The sequence below is a fragment of the Wyeomyia smithii genome, chromosome 2, assembly GCF_029784165.1.
Source record: "Wyeomyia smithii strain HCP4-BCI-WySm-NY-G18 chromosome 2, ASM2978416v1, whole genome shotgun sequence".
Taxonomy (NCBI): domain Eukaryota; kingdom Metazoa; phylum Arthropoda; class Insecta; order Diptera; family Culicidae; genus Wyeomyia; species Wyeomyia smithii.
In genome coordinates, this window is record NC_073695.1 from 134,099,569 (window position 1) to 134,118,543 (window position 18,975).

An 18,975-nucleotide genomic window follows, 5' to 3' on the forward strand; every position below is an offset into this window, starting at 1 on the left:
AAAGCTTAAAATTTATATATCCAGTTTTCTCCAGTTTTTATTTTGAATTCTTCCAGCTTTTTTAAAAAAATGGTTGACATCGCTGGCTAAACTTGAAACTTGATATGGTGTTTTGCATAAAATGGCTTTGCACAGCCGGTACAGCCGGTTTTCTTAATTTTTTTACAAATGTTCGTTATTCGTCTTCGTCGTAATTGATTTTTGCCATTCTCCTAGAAAGTTATAGCAATCACTTGCAAAACCGAAACTATAAAAGTGCTTCAAAGGGCCGAATGGCATATATCACTCGACTCAGCTCGACGAGCTGAGCATTTTCTGTATGGGTGTGTGTATGTGTGTGTATGTGCAGATTTTTATTCTCACTCACTTTTCTCAGAGATGGCTGGACCGATTTTCATGAAATTAATTGCAAATGAAAGGTCTCGTTGTCCCATTTAATTTTATTGTAATCGGATTTTTAGTTTTGAGGTTATGTATCAAAATGTAAATATCATGAAACATCATTATCTCGAAAACTACACAACCGATTTGAACAAAATTGATTTCAAATGAACGGGCTACCTAAAATACCCTTAACTTTTGAATTTCATAAAGATTGAACTTGAGATTCAAAAGTTATGACAAGAAACGTGTTTTGAAGACTACTTAATCTCACTCATGTTTCTCAGAGATGGCTGAACCGATTTTCATAAAATCAGTGTCAAATGGAAGGTCTAGTTGCCCCATAAGACCCTATTGATTTGTTTTGCAATCAGACTATTACTTTGCCTGTTATGTTTAAAAATGTGAAATCCAGCTTTGAAAAGGAACATATTTCGAAGACTACTTGAACTCACTCACTTTTCTCAGAGATGGCTGACCCGATTTCCACAAAATTAGTGTCAACTAATAAGTCTAGCTGCCTCGTAAGACCCTATTGAATTTTACAGTAATCGGACTGTAACTTCGTCTGTAAAGTACCAAAATGTGAAAATCACGAAACTTCATCATCTCAGAAACTACATGTATTAAATTGTTAATAAAACAACGAAAGTCTATTATTTCAAAGATTACATGACATATTTGAACATAACTAGTGTCATACGAACGAGTCATCTCTCAAACTTACAAATAACAAACTTCATAATAATTTGATATGTGGCTCAAAAGTTATGGAAAGAAAAGAAATTCAAAGGCTATTTAAAACTATACCTGCTTTGATTGACATATGTGGTCTCCACATAATTTAAATGTGGTTTTGTACTATTTGAACGTTCCAAATTCATTGATTCCTTGCGATGTGTTTAAAGTCTGCAAATGCACGACGAATCGGCCATAGGATATGATCAAAGTCAAAAGACAAATCGTTTGAAATGATTGGTTTTATCGAAATGACAATATCCTCGACTTTTTGCTTCTGTACATCGCCCTAATTCTGAATATATTCATATTGGATGGTATTCGGTCATTTTCAGCAAATTTTCTGGCATCAATCTGACACCGGAAATACTCATATTGGGAGGTATTTAGTTATTTTGGTTGTTTTCCAGAAACTACCAGTGGTCGTCTTTATATTCAAAATGGTGTCAAGGGTCAATGTTTGGTTTCTATGCATCATCTTGATTACGGAAATATCCATGTTGAGTATTATTTGGTCATTTTCGACTGTTTCCTATAAGTTGCCATTTAGCGATTCAAAATGGTGCCTGAGGTCAACTGTTAGCTCATTGCATCATTCTGGTTCCAGAGATACTCATATTGAATGGTATTTGGTTATTTTAGGCTGTTTTTCACAAACCGGAAGTCGCCATCTTGGATTTCAAAATGGTATTTAAGATAATTTCTGGCCTCTGAGCGTCATTCTGGTTGAAAAAACACCCATATTGAGTGTAATTCGAGCATTTTCCGCTGTTTCCCAGGAACCGGAAGTCGCCAACCTAGAATCCAAAATGGGGTCTGTGGTCGATTTCAGCTGCTGTGTATCATTCTAGATCCGGAGATACTCATGTTAGACGAAAATCGGCCATTTTTGGCTGTTTTTCAGAAACCACAAGTTGCCATCCTACAATTCATAATTGTGTCTGAAGTCGATTTGTGGCTCCAGTGCATTATTACGATTCCGAAAATACCCATATTGGGTGGTATTTGGTCGTTTGCCGCTGTTTTTCCGAAACCGGAAGCCGCCATCTTAGAATTCAAAATGGTATCTGTGGTCGAATTTAGCTCCTGTGTATCTTTCTGTATCCGGATATTATTATATTGGGTGGAAATCGTCCTTTTTTGGCTGTTTACTAGAAATCGGAAGTTGTAAAACAATAAATATGTTTGAGTTTTTAATGGAGTGATTCATTCATGTGAACAGAAAAACTTCAACGTTCAAGGTAAGTTAACATACATTGAGTTTCTGAGAGGAATATAAGCAGTAGAGCTTGGCAAACTGAATCCTGACCACAATGCATATCACCTGACGATATATATTAAATACGGGTCAATTTTTTTGATTTTGATATGTCAAATGAATTGAAAGTCTGAGAATAATAATAGAATCTATTAGATTCTAATATTATTTTGAGGCGGGGCTTACCGAATGGAAATTGACTCCGGAATGCGCTGCAAGTACTCAGTCATTCTGCAAAGGGTCTTTGGAAGGTCGGTAGAGCTAACACCTTCTAGGTTCCGAAAACAAGACAGACGCAGAAACAAGAATCAACAGCATTGTCTTTTTTTCACTCTATCACTGCCAGACAGTGAAATCTAGAATAGGTCATACATACATACATTTTCCAGAAATCGGAAGTTGCTATATTACAATCCAAAATGTTGCCTGAGGTCGATTATGGAACATATTTGTTACCACTAAAAACATTTACCTGCCAAATATGGTTCCATTTAGTTGATTTGTTCGCGAGATGTGCAGAAATTTGTGCAGAAACATGTGCTTCCATAAGAGGGAGAAGCGTCGAACCATTATGGACATATTTATTACCCTTTAAAACATCCACATGCCAAATTCGGTTTCATTCGCTTGGTTTGTTCTTGAGTTGTGCAGAAATGTATGTTTCATTTGTATTGGACTCCTCCTTTCCAGAAGAGGGAGGGGTTTCAAACTATCATAGGAACCTTTATCGGGACCAAAAACCCCTACATACAAATTTTCACGTCGATCGGTTCGGTAGTTTTCGAGCCTATATGGTTCAAACAGACAGACAGACCGGACTGCATTTTTATATGTATAGATTACAACATCAATATTTTAGAACCTAAAGAGTGAATATACATTTATTGGATTGAAGCGTTCATGTAAATCCACTTAAGCAAATAAAAGTTTGAATGAGAAAGGCTGGGTCTGACCGCTAGGTGGATTGATTTAGGTTTTTAATAAACAATTAACTTTTTGCTATCGAATAACTGTACTACTGAAAAATTGCTACACAGTTTAAAAAAATCCAAACTGCTTTTTTTCTTGAGTAAAAAGGTTTATGATCCCCATCATGTTCTCGACTTATTTATAGTCTATCCTTAATGAATTACAACGGGTACTGCCTTATTACATCACTTGACAACCTAATTTTGATGGAAATGCCTTGACATTACAGAACTTGTTGGACATAGGTATAACTATAAGTAACGTTCATAATCAACTGACCGTGGTTAAGCTAACTTTAAATTTCATTTACATGCTTGATATCTTTGATACTATGTCTTTCTTTCATCTCAAAATTGCCTTCCGTCCTTTATTACGTTTTTGGCGGTTTTTGCCGATGCACCTGCATCAGAACCTTTAGCTAATATAACACGCGTGCCGAATATAAGTTAGGACGCAGTTAGCTTTGATTTCCTTACGACTGGCTTCATACCAGGCTAGAGGAAGTGAGTGGAGGACTAGAGGCAAAGGTAACTTGAGGTCAGAGCAGGAGTGCTTGCGTTGTTACACACAAAAAATAACAAACTTTAGTGTACCTCAGGTTCAGAGATTGCTTGGGAAAAAGACAATTTGAGTAACTTTCGTTTGTCGTGCGCGTGACTGAAAGACAAGCAAACTTTATATGTTCCGATTATTGTGCGGATTGTCCATTCTGAAATTAAATAGTGTTGATTACAAACAATGATTTACTGCTTACAACAGCAGTGCTATAAGCCACAGGAAAAAAATACCCCTTAAATTCTTCTAATAAGCTTTCAACGTGGTAGTGTTACAAATCGACGTACGAATTACGAGCTAGAATCAGGACTCAATCGTGTCTTCAATTGCAACAGTCAACTCAAGTTCGAAAAGTATAAAACCTACAGCAGCAACAGCAAAATATGTATAGAAACGTTTCTATTACGGTGATAACTCAAATCATCGAGGTAAGAACAGCACTCAATCATTTTTCCAGCAGCAGCAGTATAACTTTTAGGAGGGCAACAGGAGAAACGGAAAGTAGGGTTTGCAATCCCGGAAACGATTTCCCGGGAATTGCCTTTTCCCGGGATTCCCGGATTCCGGGAATAGGAATATTGATTCCCGGGATCCCGTGATTCCCGAGCTCCTCGGAAAATTTTCCATACAATATTGCAATAAAACTAAATATCGTATCAAAACACGAAACTTACGTCGTAGAAGTGTAGAGCAGCTTCATAGTGTGCATTATACGAAGCAAATATTTGCTTGAAACGACGATCAAAATTTGTTTGCCGTGTAATATCAAATTATTTGCTCAATTTATTTGTCAAAAATATATGGTGTCTTATTCAGTAAACGATAAATTAAGAAATATTTTCTTCGTCTTATGTCTTTTTTTGCTAGTAAGTTTACTACTAAGCGGATAGTTGCTTGATTTTTTCTTTGATCATTGACAAAAAAGTAGGAGGGTGGTATTCAAGACACGACCGCATGACGTTGGACTACGGTATTCTTATATTCCATTAAAATAAATAATAGAGAGAATTGCAACTCTAGTATTTGCTGCAATTTTATCTAACAGTGCATTTCTGAATGGTGAGACGTTAAAACGTTATAAATAATAATATATACTAAAAGAATGGATATCTTTTATTTAATCGCTGTCATTTTATACATATTCGATTCATACCTTCGTTCGTAGCTCTACTACCAAGACAATCATTTAATTGAGCGAATTGGTAAAATTTTCCTATCTAAGCAAAAGCAAACTTAACGAAACTATCTGAAATTGGAGCCCAGAACGATTCAAACGAAAATTTAAAATTCAAAAATTGTTTGACATCGAATCGATAAAACCCAGCATATACCTTCATGTATTTAAAAAATAAATACGTTTATTTCAATAACTTAACCCTTTCCCGCTCATGGTGACTCTAGAGCACCAAGAATTATAATCATCATATCTTGACATAAAATAGTTTGTTGTGCTTACGATTGTTCCATAAACTTTTATATGCCGCCTCAGAGCATCACTGGGCATTTTCTTTAAAATACTACATTGACAGTAATTTTAGTTAGTCTACAAAGTGTTCAGCTTGAATTTTCTCGTGAAGCTATACATTTTAATGATAAACCTTGTGAGCGGGAGAGGGTTAATATAGCAAGAGCTCAATTACAGGTTTTCTGGTAGTTTTTATCAAGGTTTTGGCGAGTGACAGGAAAATATCTTTTCTTCTTCAATTGTGATTTAGAGCATTTCTAATTATTTTGTTTTTTTTTTCACGATAGCGACAAGTTTGTTTCTTTCTCTGTGTGCGAGAAACAAAATCAAAACCGCGCACCGAGAAACAAAAACGAAAATTCAATGAATGCTCATTGAGAAAACTTGCAACTCTTTTAACCAATAATTTATGATACTCAAAAGAACCTGTTTTGATCTAAATGAAGTTTCTAGAAAATAAGTGTTGATCATTCATAGGCAGTAATTTTTCCTCGATGAATAAAGACTGGCTGAAGTTAAAATCGCTGCTGTTAAATCAAATTCACAACTGTGTTCGTTAAGACGTTTTAGTATTTTTATTGACAATAATAATCCTCGATAAACACCCGCTATAATTATCCACACACATGCCATAACTATCTATACACACGTTAAAACTATTCATACACACGCTGTAGCTATAGTTTTTTATACACACACGCTATTCCTATCCTTACATCCGATACAACTATCTATACACACGCATAAGCTATCCAACCATGTGCTATTACTATCCATACATACGCTATAACAAATCATTACACACGTAGCTGCTATCCACACACACGCTATAACTATCCGTACACACGCTGAAGATATACTCGCAATAGCCATAATATGCTACGCATGCTATGTCTTACACTATGTCTTACACTGGCTATATCTAGCCATACACACGCAACTCGCAACAGCTCTAGCTATCGATACACATGGGTTGGTTAGCTATCATCCATATCATCGCAAATGTCATAGCTATGCAGATGCACATACGCTATATGTGCACACTGCACACACACTAAATGGCGGTAGCTTTCCTAGTGGCGGTGCTGGCTCGTGCAGTTTCTGGCTGTTTTCACCCAACGGTATCTGAATTGGCTTACCGCTGGTGGGGTCCAACTCAGATCGAAGGGGAACCGAACTTAATGAAGAAATGCAGCTGCTCACTACCTCCACCGCTGCTGCCTGATACCACCGCTCTGGTTCTGCTGCAGCTCAGTTTCGCCACTGGAATCAGCCACCGCTGCTGATTATTCAGGACCGTTCTAGTGGCCTTCCACTTGTTAACTGATGACTGCTATGAGATGGATTCAATATTCTTTATTTTTCTTACGGTATTTTCATTATACATTTGTTTTTTGAACATTGTAAGAGATTCAATTTTATCAACTTTTCAACTCTGATGTTTTTAATGTACTATAAGTGTTACTACTTTTTCCTTTTCTACGTACATGATTCACATTTTAATGCTCGGCATTAGAGTTTTAATTATTAAATAAATATACCTAGCTACTTATAAATAAAGCTCACGAATGAGCACCGCACTAGAGTTAAGTGCATTGTTTTTAGTGTTTTCAGCGTGTGCAGAGATTATGTTTTCGGTCATATCGATACCAGCTATTTGATGCACTTCTGATGTTCGGGTTCCGAAGGGCACGTTCAAGATCATTTTCAGGAACTTGTTCTGGATCCGTTGAATCTTTTGCAGGTGGGTTCTCGCGCAGGTTCTCCAGATCGACGAGGCGTATAGAAGCATCGGCAGGATGACCTGTTTGTATACCGTCAATTTATTCACGACGGATAATTTCGATTTTCGGCTGATTAGCGGGTACAACTTCTTCATTAGCACTAAGCTTTTCGTTACTGTTTGTTCAATGTGGGGGCGATAAAGTAGCTTATGATCATAGGTCAAACCAAGGTAGCGGACATTTGACGACCAGGGAATATGCACATTGTTCAACCGAATCTTTGTTGTCGGCACCAAACGTTGACTATTCCGATGTGGGAAGACTATGGTCAGAGTTTTTGCTGCATTCACACAAATTTTCCATGAGGTGAGGTAATTCACAAAGACGTTAAGCCCAGTTTGCAGCTTTTTAACAATTTGGTTGATCTGTCTGCCCCCGTACATAATGGCGGTATCATCAGCAAACAGCGACAGGATGCCTCCATTGGGTAGTTCAGGAATATCTGATGTGAATAAGTTGTACAGAACAGGACCAAGGATGCTACCCTGTGGAACACCAGCTCCTACGTCGTATGGGTCAGACAGGCCACCCAGCACACAGACCTGAGATTTGCGCAGCGTAAGATAGTTTTGCACAATCTTCACTAGATAAACTGGATAGTTGTAGCGCTGTAGCTTGTAGATAAGCCCGTCATGCCACACGTTGTCGAATGCTTTTTCTATGTCCAGGCAGGCCATGGCAGTTATTTTAGATAGCTCCTTGTTCCGATTGATGAGTTTTGTTACTCTCTGCAGTTGATATGTTGTTGAATGGCCTCTGCGAAAACCGAACTGTTCGTCCAGGAATATGTTGTTCACTTCTGCGTGGCACAGAATACGGCTGTAGATGCATCGTTCGAATACCTTGCTGAGGGCAGAAAGCAGACTGATGGGACGGTAGCTTGTGGGGCATGTGGGATTCTTTCCTGGTTTCAAAATGGGAATCACTTTCGCCAGTTTCCACTTTGTTGGAAAGTACGCCAATTCAAGGCATCGGTTGAACACTTTTTCCACCACAGACAAGGCTCTTGGTCCAAGGTTTTTGAGCACAAGGTTGAACACTCCGTCAAATCCGGGAGCCTTCATGTTCCGAGAGAATTTAATGTTGTTTTGTACCGCGTCCACTGTAATCCGCTGATCAGGTGGTAAGATATTCGGTGTGCGGGCCAGAATTACTATCGATTCACTGACAGCTGGTTCGATTCCACTCACAATATCACGACCAAGATTGTGGGAAGCGGCAAAATGCTGATTACGTAATTCGGTTGCAAACTGTCTGTTTTTCACTTTCTCCAGACGTTCTTGAACGATTTTTGTCTAGCGTAGAATCGGTGCCTAGGGTTGCGGGTACGTTGATATAGCCTTCTCAGCGAGTTTCGCAAGGAAATTATGCGCTTGGTGTTACCGTCGATTTGCGCAAACTTACGTGTCACTGGAACAGATGGGATGTAGCGGCACTCTTCCTGGATGACGTCTATCATGGACTGTAGAGTACGATCGATGTCTCCAGTGCTGTTCAAAGTGATGTCCGCATCAAGATGGTTTTCAATATACCGCTGCAGCTGAACCCAATTTGCACGATGGTAATTTCTTCTTTGTTGAACTTGACACCGCTCTACGTTAGCACCAATCTCAGCGATGACCGGAAGATGATCCGAGGAGAGCTCTGTTATGGTTTTCGGAATCGAAAATCGATCGGTGATGTTGGTCAGAAAAATGTCAAGCTTAGAGCCTACACCACCAGGAGAGATGTAAGTTGGCAATTCCGGATGAGCGGGATAGTAATATCCAGCTTCGGAATCTTCTACGATGATGTTACCATTTGAGTTGCACCTGGAGTCACCCCAAGCGGAGTGGCGAGCATTGAGATCACCTGTGGTGACGAAATTGCCTCCTCTTCTAGACAGCTTTTGGATGTCGTTCTTCAATTTCACCGTGGTTCCATTTGCCCGTCGAGACTGCTTCGGACAATAGACCGCAATAAATGTGAGTGGTCCATCAGTGGTGGTAATTTCGATTCCTACAGCTTCGACAAAGGTTGTGTTGAAACTCGGTAGTGATTTGTATGGTAGTCCTCTCCTTATGGCGATTGCAACCCCGCCCCCAGCTGAGGTTGTGCGGTCCAGTCTGACTACCGAGTGTTCCGGCAGGCAGAAGTTTATGTTCGGCTTCAAATGTGTTTCGGTTATTGCAGTGACATCGATGTGGTGTGTGTTCAGAAAATGTAGGAGTTCTAACTTCTTGTTGGCCACAGAGCGGGCATTCCAGTTAAGGATTCGAAAGAATGGATCCATGACGGTAGTAAAAAGTCATCATGACCGCAATCTGTTCCTGGTTGGTGCGACAAGCCTTTGTTTGCTGATCGAGTTTAAGAAACAGCGTAGCTAGCTGTTCCATCGAGTACAAATTGCTTCTTGCTGGGGGCATGCTGGCAGCCTGTGCATAACTCAAAAATCCGGGGGGGTCCCGGCTAGGAACACCACCAGTTGGAGGAGGTGGAAACGGCAACGTACTTGAAGTCGCTGGCGGGGTTGGTGTAACGCTAGGTTGCACACTTTTTCTATTCGACGGTCGCTGGCGATTGGCAATTTCACTTCGAATTTTGATAAATTCTGCTCGTTTTGGACAGGAACGGCTGTTCGTAGCATGCTCTTTGTCACAGTTGAGACACTTGATTTGTTCGGCTTCCTCAACAAGACAATCCACTGTTCGATGCGGACCTGCACATTTCATGCAGCGACTCTTGATGTGGCAATTCATTGTGCCATGTCCATAGTTCAAGCAATTGGAACACTGCGTGACATCGCGATGAATCGGTTTGTATCGCTCCCATTGCACGATGATGTTGAATAGGGCGGTGATTGTTTTCACTGTGCTCAGTGTAGTTGAACCCCTGGTCAGGTGGATCAGGTATAACTGATCACGATACTTGATGGCTTTGTTGTGTCTTATCATTTTGTATACTGCTTCCACTTCTAGGCCGCAAGCGACAAGCTTTGTTTTTAACTCGTCCAGTTCCAATTCCGGTAAACCACGCAGTACAACTTTGAATGGTTTTGTAGCTGCAATATCGTGAGTAAAATACTCCGCTTTTGTTTGCTTCAGGTAAGCCTCTACTGCCTTGTAATGTGGGGTGGATGGAACGACGATTTTGTAGCCGTCCGTGCATAGCCTCAGGGTAGCTATCAGCCCTTTGCTGATAAGTTCATTGAAGTGTTGCCTTAGTCCAGGCGGGAAACCTTTTACGTAGAAAGGCGGCATTTTCTCCTTCTTTTCCGTTTTCTCGGTAGTTTGGTCAGCCAGCGATGCAAACTTGTTAGCAGCTAGTATCTTCTTGGCGATTCCATCATCCTTTTCAGCAGGGTCACGAGGACGCTTATTGTTTTGCTCCTTACTGGAACCCGTTTTTCCCATTTCGTTGGGACACGACAACGTACTGTTGTATAACGAATGCGATAGGTAAAATAAACGAATGCGATAGGTAAACTAAAACTTTCAGTTGTTGTAACAAACACGTCTGTACACACCAAGCGTGAGACGAAGAATGATGACTGCTATGAGATGACGCAGGCTATTATATAGCCCAAAGCAAAAATCCATTCGCGAGCAAAGGAGAAGCGAGCTTGTGATTGGTTGAATGTGCACGACTTTTAATACAACTTTCAACTAGTTAGTATCGAAAACATATTTAAATTATTATATGACAATCTTGCGCAATATTTCCCCTAATAATCAAGCCATTGGTGTTTAGAATCTGTTCAGTGGCAATGATAAAAGAAGCATTTTAAAACGGTGTTGAAACACCTGTTGCAGCTATCGAAAGGGAGCTCGTTATTGGTTGAAAGCTGCGAGACTGTTTACAAAGTAAGATCGGTTGTATCCGTTAGTGTCGACTGTGCTTGTGAAGAGAGGTGGTGATTGGTTGTTCGGTATGATTTAGACAATCGATGTGATTTATCAATTTTTCAATAGTGTATCTCGAACAATAGGTTATTTTTGTTACATAAATTCAACCGTAAAAGAATTTCTGATCGGTTGATGCCAAACCTCGAAATTCTGAAAAGAAATGACTGATATATAAGCGCTCAAAACCTGACCACTTTTCCCTGGTTTTCCCTGGTTGAATTACTAGATTTTCAAATTTGAGTGCCTAACTTCGATATAGACGTTAGCCCAACGTCAAAATTTTGAAACCTGTTAATTGATATTAAAAAAAATGAAACCCGTAAATCAATGCGACCAGAAATAAATAAATTAATAAAACTCAGTCAGTTCACACTGACTTGGGTCGTGGTCGCGATTTCACATTAATTACGAAGACATTCAAATGCTATAAAATCTGTCTGCCAAACACTCAGCTTTATCTTCAACAAGCTAAAAGTATTGGACTCTTCAGTTTCTAATGAAATGTAGCAAGAACTGGAATCGGTGATTTAGAAGTATTTAGAAATCAGACACTAGCGGTGATTCAGCGATCTTAAGCAAAGTTTTACAGAAGGGAACTACATTATTTGGGCCTAACGAAAAATTGTCAGCGGATCTGAGGCGATTGATAGACGATTGTTAATGAATTTCTGGAGTGAACTTGAATAAATTTTGTTCTTCAATTGATAATTAAATTGTAAACGATAGTTTGAAACTTATGAGCATGAGCATGAGCATGATTGACCGCCCGCGGTTGCTACTCCGTTATTGCCAGATCAGCTGTAATTACACAAAGAACCAATGGATGATGCTTGGGACTAACATTCATCCTCAATGTGTAAAAACTGGTGATCTTATCTTTTTGGTAGGCAATACCAGCGCCGGCCGCATCCGAATGCAGGTCAAAGAAGGAGTGTGTATAGGAATATGTTGACGTGATACTTGCTTTATTGGAAGCCGAGAACACCTCTGCACTTCCACGAGAAATCACTGGGATGTTGGAGAAATGGGTAGGGTTTGCAGCAGGTTTCGTTTTGGTAAACGATGCGCTGAGTTCGAGTACCGGGTTCATAATAACAAATATCGTGCCGCGAAAATACCGAAGAGAGTCTTCCATTGATGTATCTCAGCTGATTACGCAATGTTACGAGAGCTACGAAAGTTCTGTCCCCGTTAACGCGCGTTGATAACCTATCTGTAGAAAAACACGAACTCATGAAAGGTATCGACGTGACATTCGGACATCTGTTTATGAAGTCATTATGCAACTACCGAAACGAATCTCTCATTGATTTATCTCAGCTGACTACACGATTTCACGAAAGCTACTGGAGTTGAGTCCACGTTAACGCCTCGCCACTCCTATCGTTTCTTCGTGAAGGACCCTCTTTATACCGAAAATTATAACACGGTTATAACCAATCTGTAGAAAATGCGACCTCATGAAAGGTATCGACGCGAAGTCTAGATATTCGGTCACCCGGAGATCTGGCTTTCTGCTTAACAGGTCGACTAACGACATTCGTCTGTTCTAAAAAAGCGATTTCCTGACTTTAAGGCAGAACCGAAGCATCATGCGCGACCGCTCTATTCCTTCCTACCGATGTGGAAGCGTAGGGACGCGGCGTTTCACGTCGATTCTCTTTTGTTTGTCTACGCAAGAGTCATCTATCAAATACAAAAATTGGTAAAGGTCCATGCATCCAAAGCCCTAATAATTTGTAAAATGCAGGTACACGTACTTGCCAAAACGTAGTCTCAAATTTGCAACAAAACGCCAAACTAGCCATAATTCGAAAATAATATTTAAAACGACTATTCAAAAGCTAGAAAAATCGAAAAATAGTTAGCATCGATTCTGGTTAGTAGCAAAACTAGCATTTCAAACGCTCATAAACCTTGTGCATGTTTACTGAAACAACTTTAGCTATTTTGTTTAGTCACTGTTAGCAAATTATGACCCATTATGACATCAAACTCATCCACTTTGCTGTGCTGCTCGGTTACGAGCATCTCACTTACGAGCATGCAGGCCCAGCTTTATCTGATGGGACAGTATCTATCAGACGATGGAAAGGTATGGAAATTTGAATTACGATCAGTGGATTGAGTTAGCACAAAATAAGGAAAGATTTCTTAAAAAGTTGGACGAGATATACGATATAGATGAATCCGACTGTAGCGATTGAGGTATTTTTATTCTCTATTTTATAATTAATAAGGCAAGAAAAAATATTTTCCCTTTTTTAAACATGGACCCAGATGAACCTTGTCAACTTTGAAAGGGTTGCAAAGATGTGCTTACAACCTTATGTATTTCGCTTCAGTATGTAATTTTTGTTGTAATGTTATGTTAATCAAGTTACCTTTCTTCTTTAACTATTTCTGTTGATTTTCTTCAGAACCCATATTCTAGGACGATTGTCCCTTCTCGAGACAGACAGTCACTTTTACATATGTATACTTTATGTTTATCCATACTATCTATATTATTCATATAATATTCAATGTCTATCAATGTGACTCACGCCTATCCATCAAGGAAAACAACCATCAAGGCACCTGCTCACGATTTTTTGTGTCGGCTGTTTACTCATCTACTTGCACACTGCATTTAACTATTACCCGTGATCTGCTACTGTCCATTTCACTCGCGCTTGTAAACGATAGTTTGAAACTTATATTAATAAACTTTATTTGAAATCTCATTTTCGCTAAGGATTTTTTTCCTTTCCCGGTTCCCGGGAATTCTCGGGAAATGAGATTTTTCTTTCCCGTTCCCCGGGAAATCTATTCTCGGGAATATTGCAAACCCTAACGGAAAGTAAAAGATGATCGGAAAGATAAGTAGAGGATAGAGCGTAACAAGAAACGGTTGATTTTCGATTCTTTTCAATAAATTTTATTATTCTAGTAACTTTTTGGAGAGGTTGGATACATAGAAGAAAAAGGAAAAAATCATACGATAGTAGGTAATTGGGTAGGAATAGAAGCAAAATGGGATTGTATTCAAAACAGCAACAGTATCGGAAGATCCCATTTCTAGTAAATACCCTTTTGATGCGGCCTTATTTTTCCAGTTTGAGCGAACAGATCTTGCAAGCGGCGACAAGTTTTCAATAATGAAAACCAGGTTTGTCGTCACGTTTGCAACCGAATTCCGGTATAAGAAACTGAATAAATTGCATTTAATCTCTCATTCGTTATGATGCTGTGAAAGTTCGCGATAACGGGTAACTACTACACAATTTCGTTCAAAGCAAGCTTAAAAACGTCGATTTGAACCTACGACACAGAAGCACTACTCGTTTGCACACATCTCTTCAGGAACCCTATGACCCCTTTTTCAAATATTCCCAATCGTGTCAACTTGTTTTACTTCTGACTCTACAGTGTTTTTAGTTTAAATTTAGTTTTAGCTTGTAGTAGGCAGCGAGGATGAAAAGTTTGCTTTTAGTTTTCCGTCAGATTTCAAACGAACGATAACCAATATGTTGTTGGATAGATAAAATGCTGGGCAATTTTGTAATACGTTATTATTATTATTTCATTGCTTAGCGGTAAAATTAATAGATAGTTTCAAGAACAAATTCACACGAACAATGAACCAATCACATGCGAGCATACCTAACACAGACGACATGAATAGACACCAACCTTTTACTGTGACATTCTCTATAGCAGCATAAAAAATAATAGCCTCCCCGTCCCAACAGGTCAGTTAAGTTTGAAACAACTCTCTTTCTTCTTTGCTAGCCTGCTGTTGGAGCCTCATATAAACAACGTTTAACGGCGCCAATTATAACTAGTGTCTTACTTTCTTAAGTCGTTTACTTGAGAAAGTAATGCACTAGTTAGAATTGGCGCCACTGGATTTATTTATCCCTTTCCAACCGAGCCCACACAATTGTGTAGGCAAAACATGACGGATAACAAAACCTGAATCGAAGCAATTCCTATAAAAAAACACTTGCTTGCTCTGGTTTTTTTATTTTTCGTATCAGCCGCGATGTTAACACTAGCGTTGTGTTGTAAGCATTAAAACAATGAAAAGGACATTCAAAAAGCGAGAGAGAATGTTTTGTTTCTGTCACCTTCTACCTACGCAATTATATGGGCCCGGTCGGAAAGGGTTATCACTCTAAATTTTTGGTAGACAACACCTAAACTATACCGAACATTTGAAACATAACATTCAAACACATTTATTAAAACACGTGCAAATAACATGAAATAATTATGTTTCAAATATATGACGCGAACTTTTTTTTGATCATGGTACAACCGAAACGTACTCATATTGAGGTTGGACTTGATTATTTATAGACTCAAAAAATTACATATAGGCTTATATCATTTCAGTTTCGATTATTTATAGTAGCATTTTTTTCTATTTCAAATATTACTTTATTTTTATAACTTTTGAACCACGTGTTCAATCTTAATAATTCATTAGTCAACCGGGCTTCATCTGATATCAGTATTGTTCATATCGGCTGTGTAGTTTCTGGGATAATGAAGTTTCGTGATTTTCAAAACCAAAATCAAAAGGGTGTTATGAGGCAGCTAGACCTTTCATTTGACATTAATTTTGTGGAAATCGATTCAGCCATCTCTGAGAAAAATGAGTGAATTTAGGTAGTCTTCGGAATATGTTTTTTTTCAAAGCTAAATTTTACATTTTTGAACATAACAGGCAAAGTAAAAATCCGATTGCAAGACAAATCAGTAGGGTCTTATGGGGCAACTAGACCTTCCACATGACACTGACTTTATGAAAATCGGTCCAGCCATCTCTGAGAAACATGAGTGAGATTAAATAGTCTCCAGAACACGTTTCTTTCCATTACTTTTGAACCACAAGTTCAATCTTTATAAAATTTTTATGTTAAGGATTTTTTACGTAGCCCGTTCATTTGAAACCAATATTGTTACAATCGGTTGTGTAGTTTCTGAGATAATGAACGTGATTTTCACATTTTGATGAATGACATACAAACTAAAAATCCGATTACAATAAAATTTGATAGGGTTTTATGGGACAACTAGTCCTTTCGGTCCAGCCACCTCTGAGAAAATCGAGTGAGATTGAAAAGTTGCACATACACACACATACAGAAAATGCTCAGCTCGTCTAACTGAGTTGAGGTATATATGCCATTCGGCCCTTTGAAGCACTTTGATACCTTCGATTTTGCCAGTGATTGCTACACCTTTCTAGGAGAAAGGCAAAAACTAACCTGAGACTTTTATTTAAATTTATATGTGTTTGAATTTTCTACTGAAACTAAACTACTACAAAAATTATAAATTTATCAGATATTCAAAAATAAAACACAGCTCACACAGGAATTGATAAAATCTTAAACCAGACAATCTTAAAATGAGCTCTTAAATGGATAAGCACATCAATATAACTAGATTGAAAAAAGAAAAGAGTTTTGCACCTGAGGTACGGTTCTTGATAACGTCACGTAACATAGGTCCTCGTATATTTTTTCATTTTCATCGTGTAAAGTATCGATGTTTTCTAAAAATACTACAATTAATTATCGAAGAAAGAGTAATTAATGTTTGAAAACTATATATATATATATATATATATATATATATATATATATATATATATATATATATATATATATATATATATATATATATATATATATATATATATATATATATATATATATATATATATATATATATATATATATATATATATATATATATATATATATATATATATATATATATATATATATATATATATATATATATATATATATATATATATATATATATATATATATATATATATATATATATATATATATATATATATATATATATATATATATATATATATATATATATATATATATATATATAAGTGTTTGCATTTTATTACCATCGCATGTCTTGTTTTCCAAGCTAAATTGCTTCTTAAATAAAATACTAGTTGCTGTGGCATCTATCTCGTTGCCAACATCAATGGCTGACGACTCATGATTTATCCTGAAATTAAAAACAATGAAAATTTACGTTCGAATCATGTCGACGTCTTTATATATATTTTTAAAACATTTAATGAATTTGTGATTTTTTGAATTTACATTTAGATAAGAAACTGTGAATTATTGGTTCAGAAAGTGGTGTTTGAATAATATTTGAAGAACGTGAAAGAGTTATTTATTCTCTGCTGTACTGTTGTTAAGAAGTAAAGCAGTTTGAATTTTTTTTATCTCACAAAAACTAAACTCCGAACTGAAAATGATATGTGCCCCCTTCCCTCTCCCCTCCCCTTTAATCCCCACTAGCTCGTAGTCGGCCGCGAGAAATAAAAAAAGTGCCTCCCTCCTTTTCCCGCTAATCTAGAATTAATAAAAAGTGTACTTGGCTCAGTTAACCTTAAATTGTATCGTGCCGTGTCAAATAAACCATATTTAAATCAAATCCTTAGGCTAACATATCAGCAATAATGTGTTTTCATCAAGCGTCACCTTTGATCCTTCGTACGTTATTCAAATGCGTAACAAAGCTTTTCTTAAAATCAATTGGGCATTCACGAATCGAACCTAAGTACCAGGCAAAGCTCGTACACACTCAAAAATTACTCGCTCATAGCCTTATTTCTGCATAATTGCAATATACAGGACTGTTGTGATGCAACACCTCGCGCAAATTACCTAATGTTTCGTCACGTTTGCAACAGAATTTTAGCCTTCCGCTTAATTTAGTGAAACCAAGTAAAATGAAAACTAGAACAATAGCCTGCTGCATAGTTTACTTAACACAGTAGATTAAGCTATTTGAACGATTTTTTTTTATATTTTTTTATATTTATTTGAACGATAAACAACTTTAACATAAACTGGAGCATTAGCCTGCTGCCGGGTTCACTTAACCCGCAGAAAACACCTTGCAATAACACAGCATTCCAGAGCATTCTTATTATGAATCGTTAACAAAACCGAACAATGACAAAACATTCTTATTATAAATCGTCAAGAGCAATGACCAAGCGTCCTAGTTATGAACCGTCGACCTACCGGTGGCTTACGAAATATAAACATCCTAACCGATCATGCCACAATATGTATACCTTTTCTAATTAATTATAAACAAAACCGAAGCCGGCGGCACAGTGTCGTTCTCGGTTGCTCATGGTTGCGCGCGGGTCTAGGTTTTACATGCTCTCGCACATGCTCTGGCACGCGCTCTTTGAGGCTCACGGCAAGTAGTCGAATGTATCAAAAATTAAGTTCGAAAATGAGACAGGCCTAGAAATTTTTTAGACCTGAATAAGATAGCCAGATAAACGGTAGCCTGAGAATAGAAGGAAAAGCCTCTCGCTTTGAGTTACCCATAGGTTAATATTTAAGCCGAATTGTAGGGTAAATGGGGTATTTTGGCCCACCTACAGCTGATCTGGTGAACGACAGGATTGTGGCGAGTCAGTTCAAGTGTTGGCCGAATCTCTCGATCTAAGAGAAGGCGGATGTTTTCATCTGTTTTATTCAAAAACGTTGAACATGACGGCTACAAGGTTCAAAGAGCGCCGAACCGGAACGACAAACAAAACACGGTGACCATCATCCGCGTCAGGAAGCTTACCGAAATGAATGACAACCAGAAAGCTATATGAAAGTGGATGACATAAACCCACCGAATTTGCCAGGGCATCGCCCGAATTAGAAATTTTGGCACTATTGAAGATATTGGATATATTGGGCACCAGGTCTGAATTAATAGTTTCCCTTCAGGCCGGAGGTGGGCAGCCAGTTGCTTCTGTTCGGGATGACTTGGCGAACCTTGACATACCCTACATGTATCTTATGTACGTTTTCCTGAAAACCATCAATGCTTCAATTAAAACCTATTTCGTTCCACCTACTTTTGATAAATAGGCAAGAACACGTT

The 18,975-nt window shown here is 38.0% G+C and overlaps 1 protein-coding gene across 11 annotated transcripts in view; it reads right to left on the reverse strand.

Moving 5' to 3' along the window:
- LOC129724161 (protein vav) overlaps positions 1 to 18,975 on the reverse strand; it is an 874,164-nt gene that overhangs the window by 769,052 nt on the left and 86,137 nt on the right. For 9 of the 11 annotated variants that reach the window (XR_008727880.1, XM_055678827.1, XM_055678826.1 and 6 more), the window contains exons 4-5: positions 16,964 to 17,070; positions 16,500 to 16,591 (exon numbers count right to left, since the gene is read on the reverse strand). The exons of 1 other annotated variant lie outside the window; for it this stretch is intronic. Coding sequence is in view for 9 of the 10 variants with exons in the window: in XM_055678827.1 (XP_055534802.1) it covers positions 16,500 to 16,591; positions 16,964 to 17,070 (199 nt within the window). In the remaining variant the exon portion in view is untranslated. The remainder of the gene's footprint in view (positions 1 to 16,499; positions 16,592 to 16,963; positions 17,071 to 18,975) is intronic. One more of the 11 variants, XM_055678820.1, reaches the window with a different exon arrangement.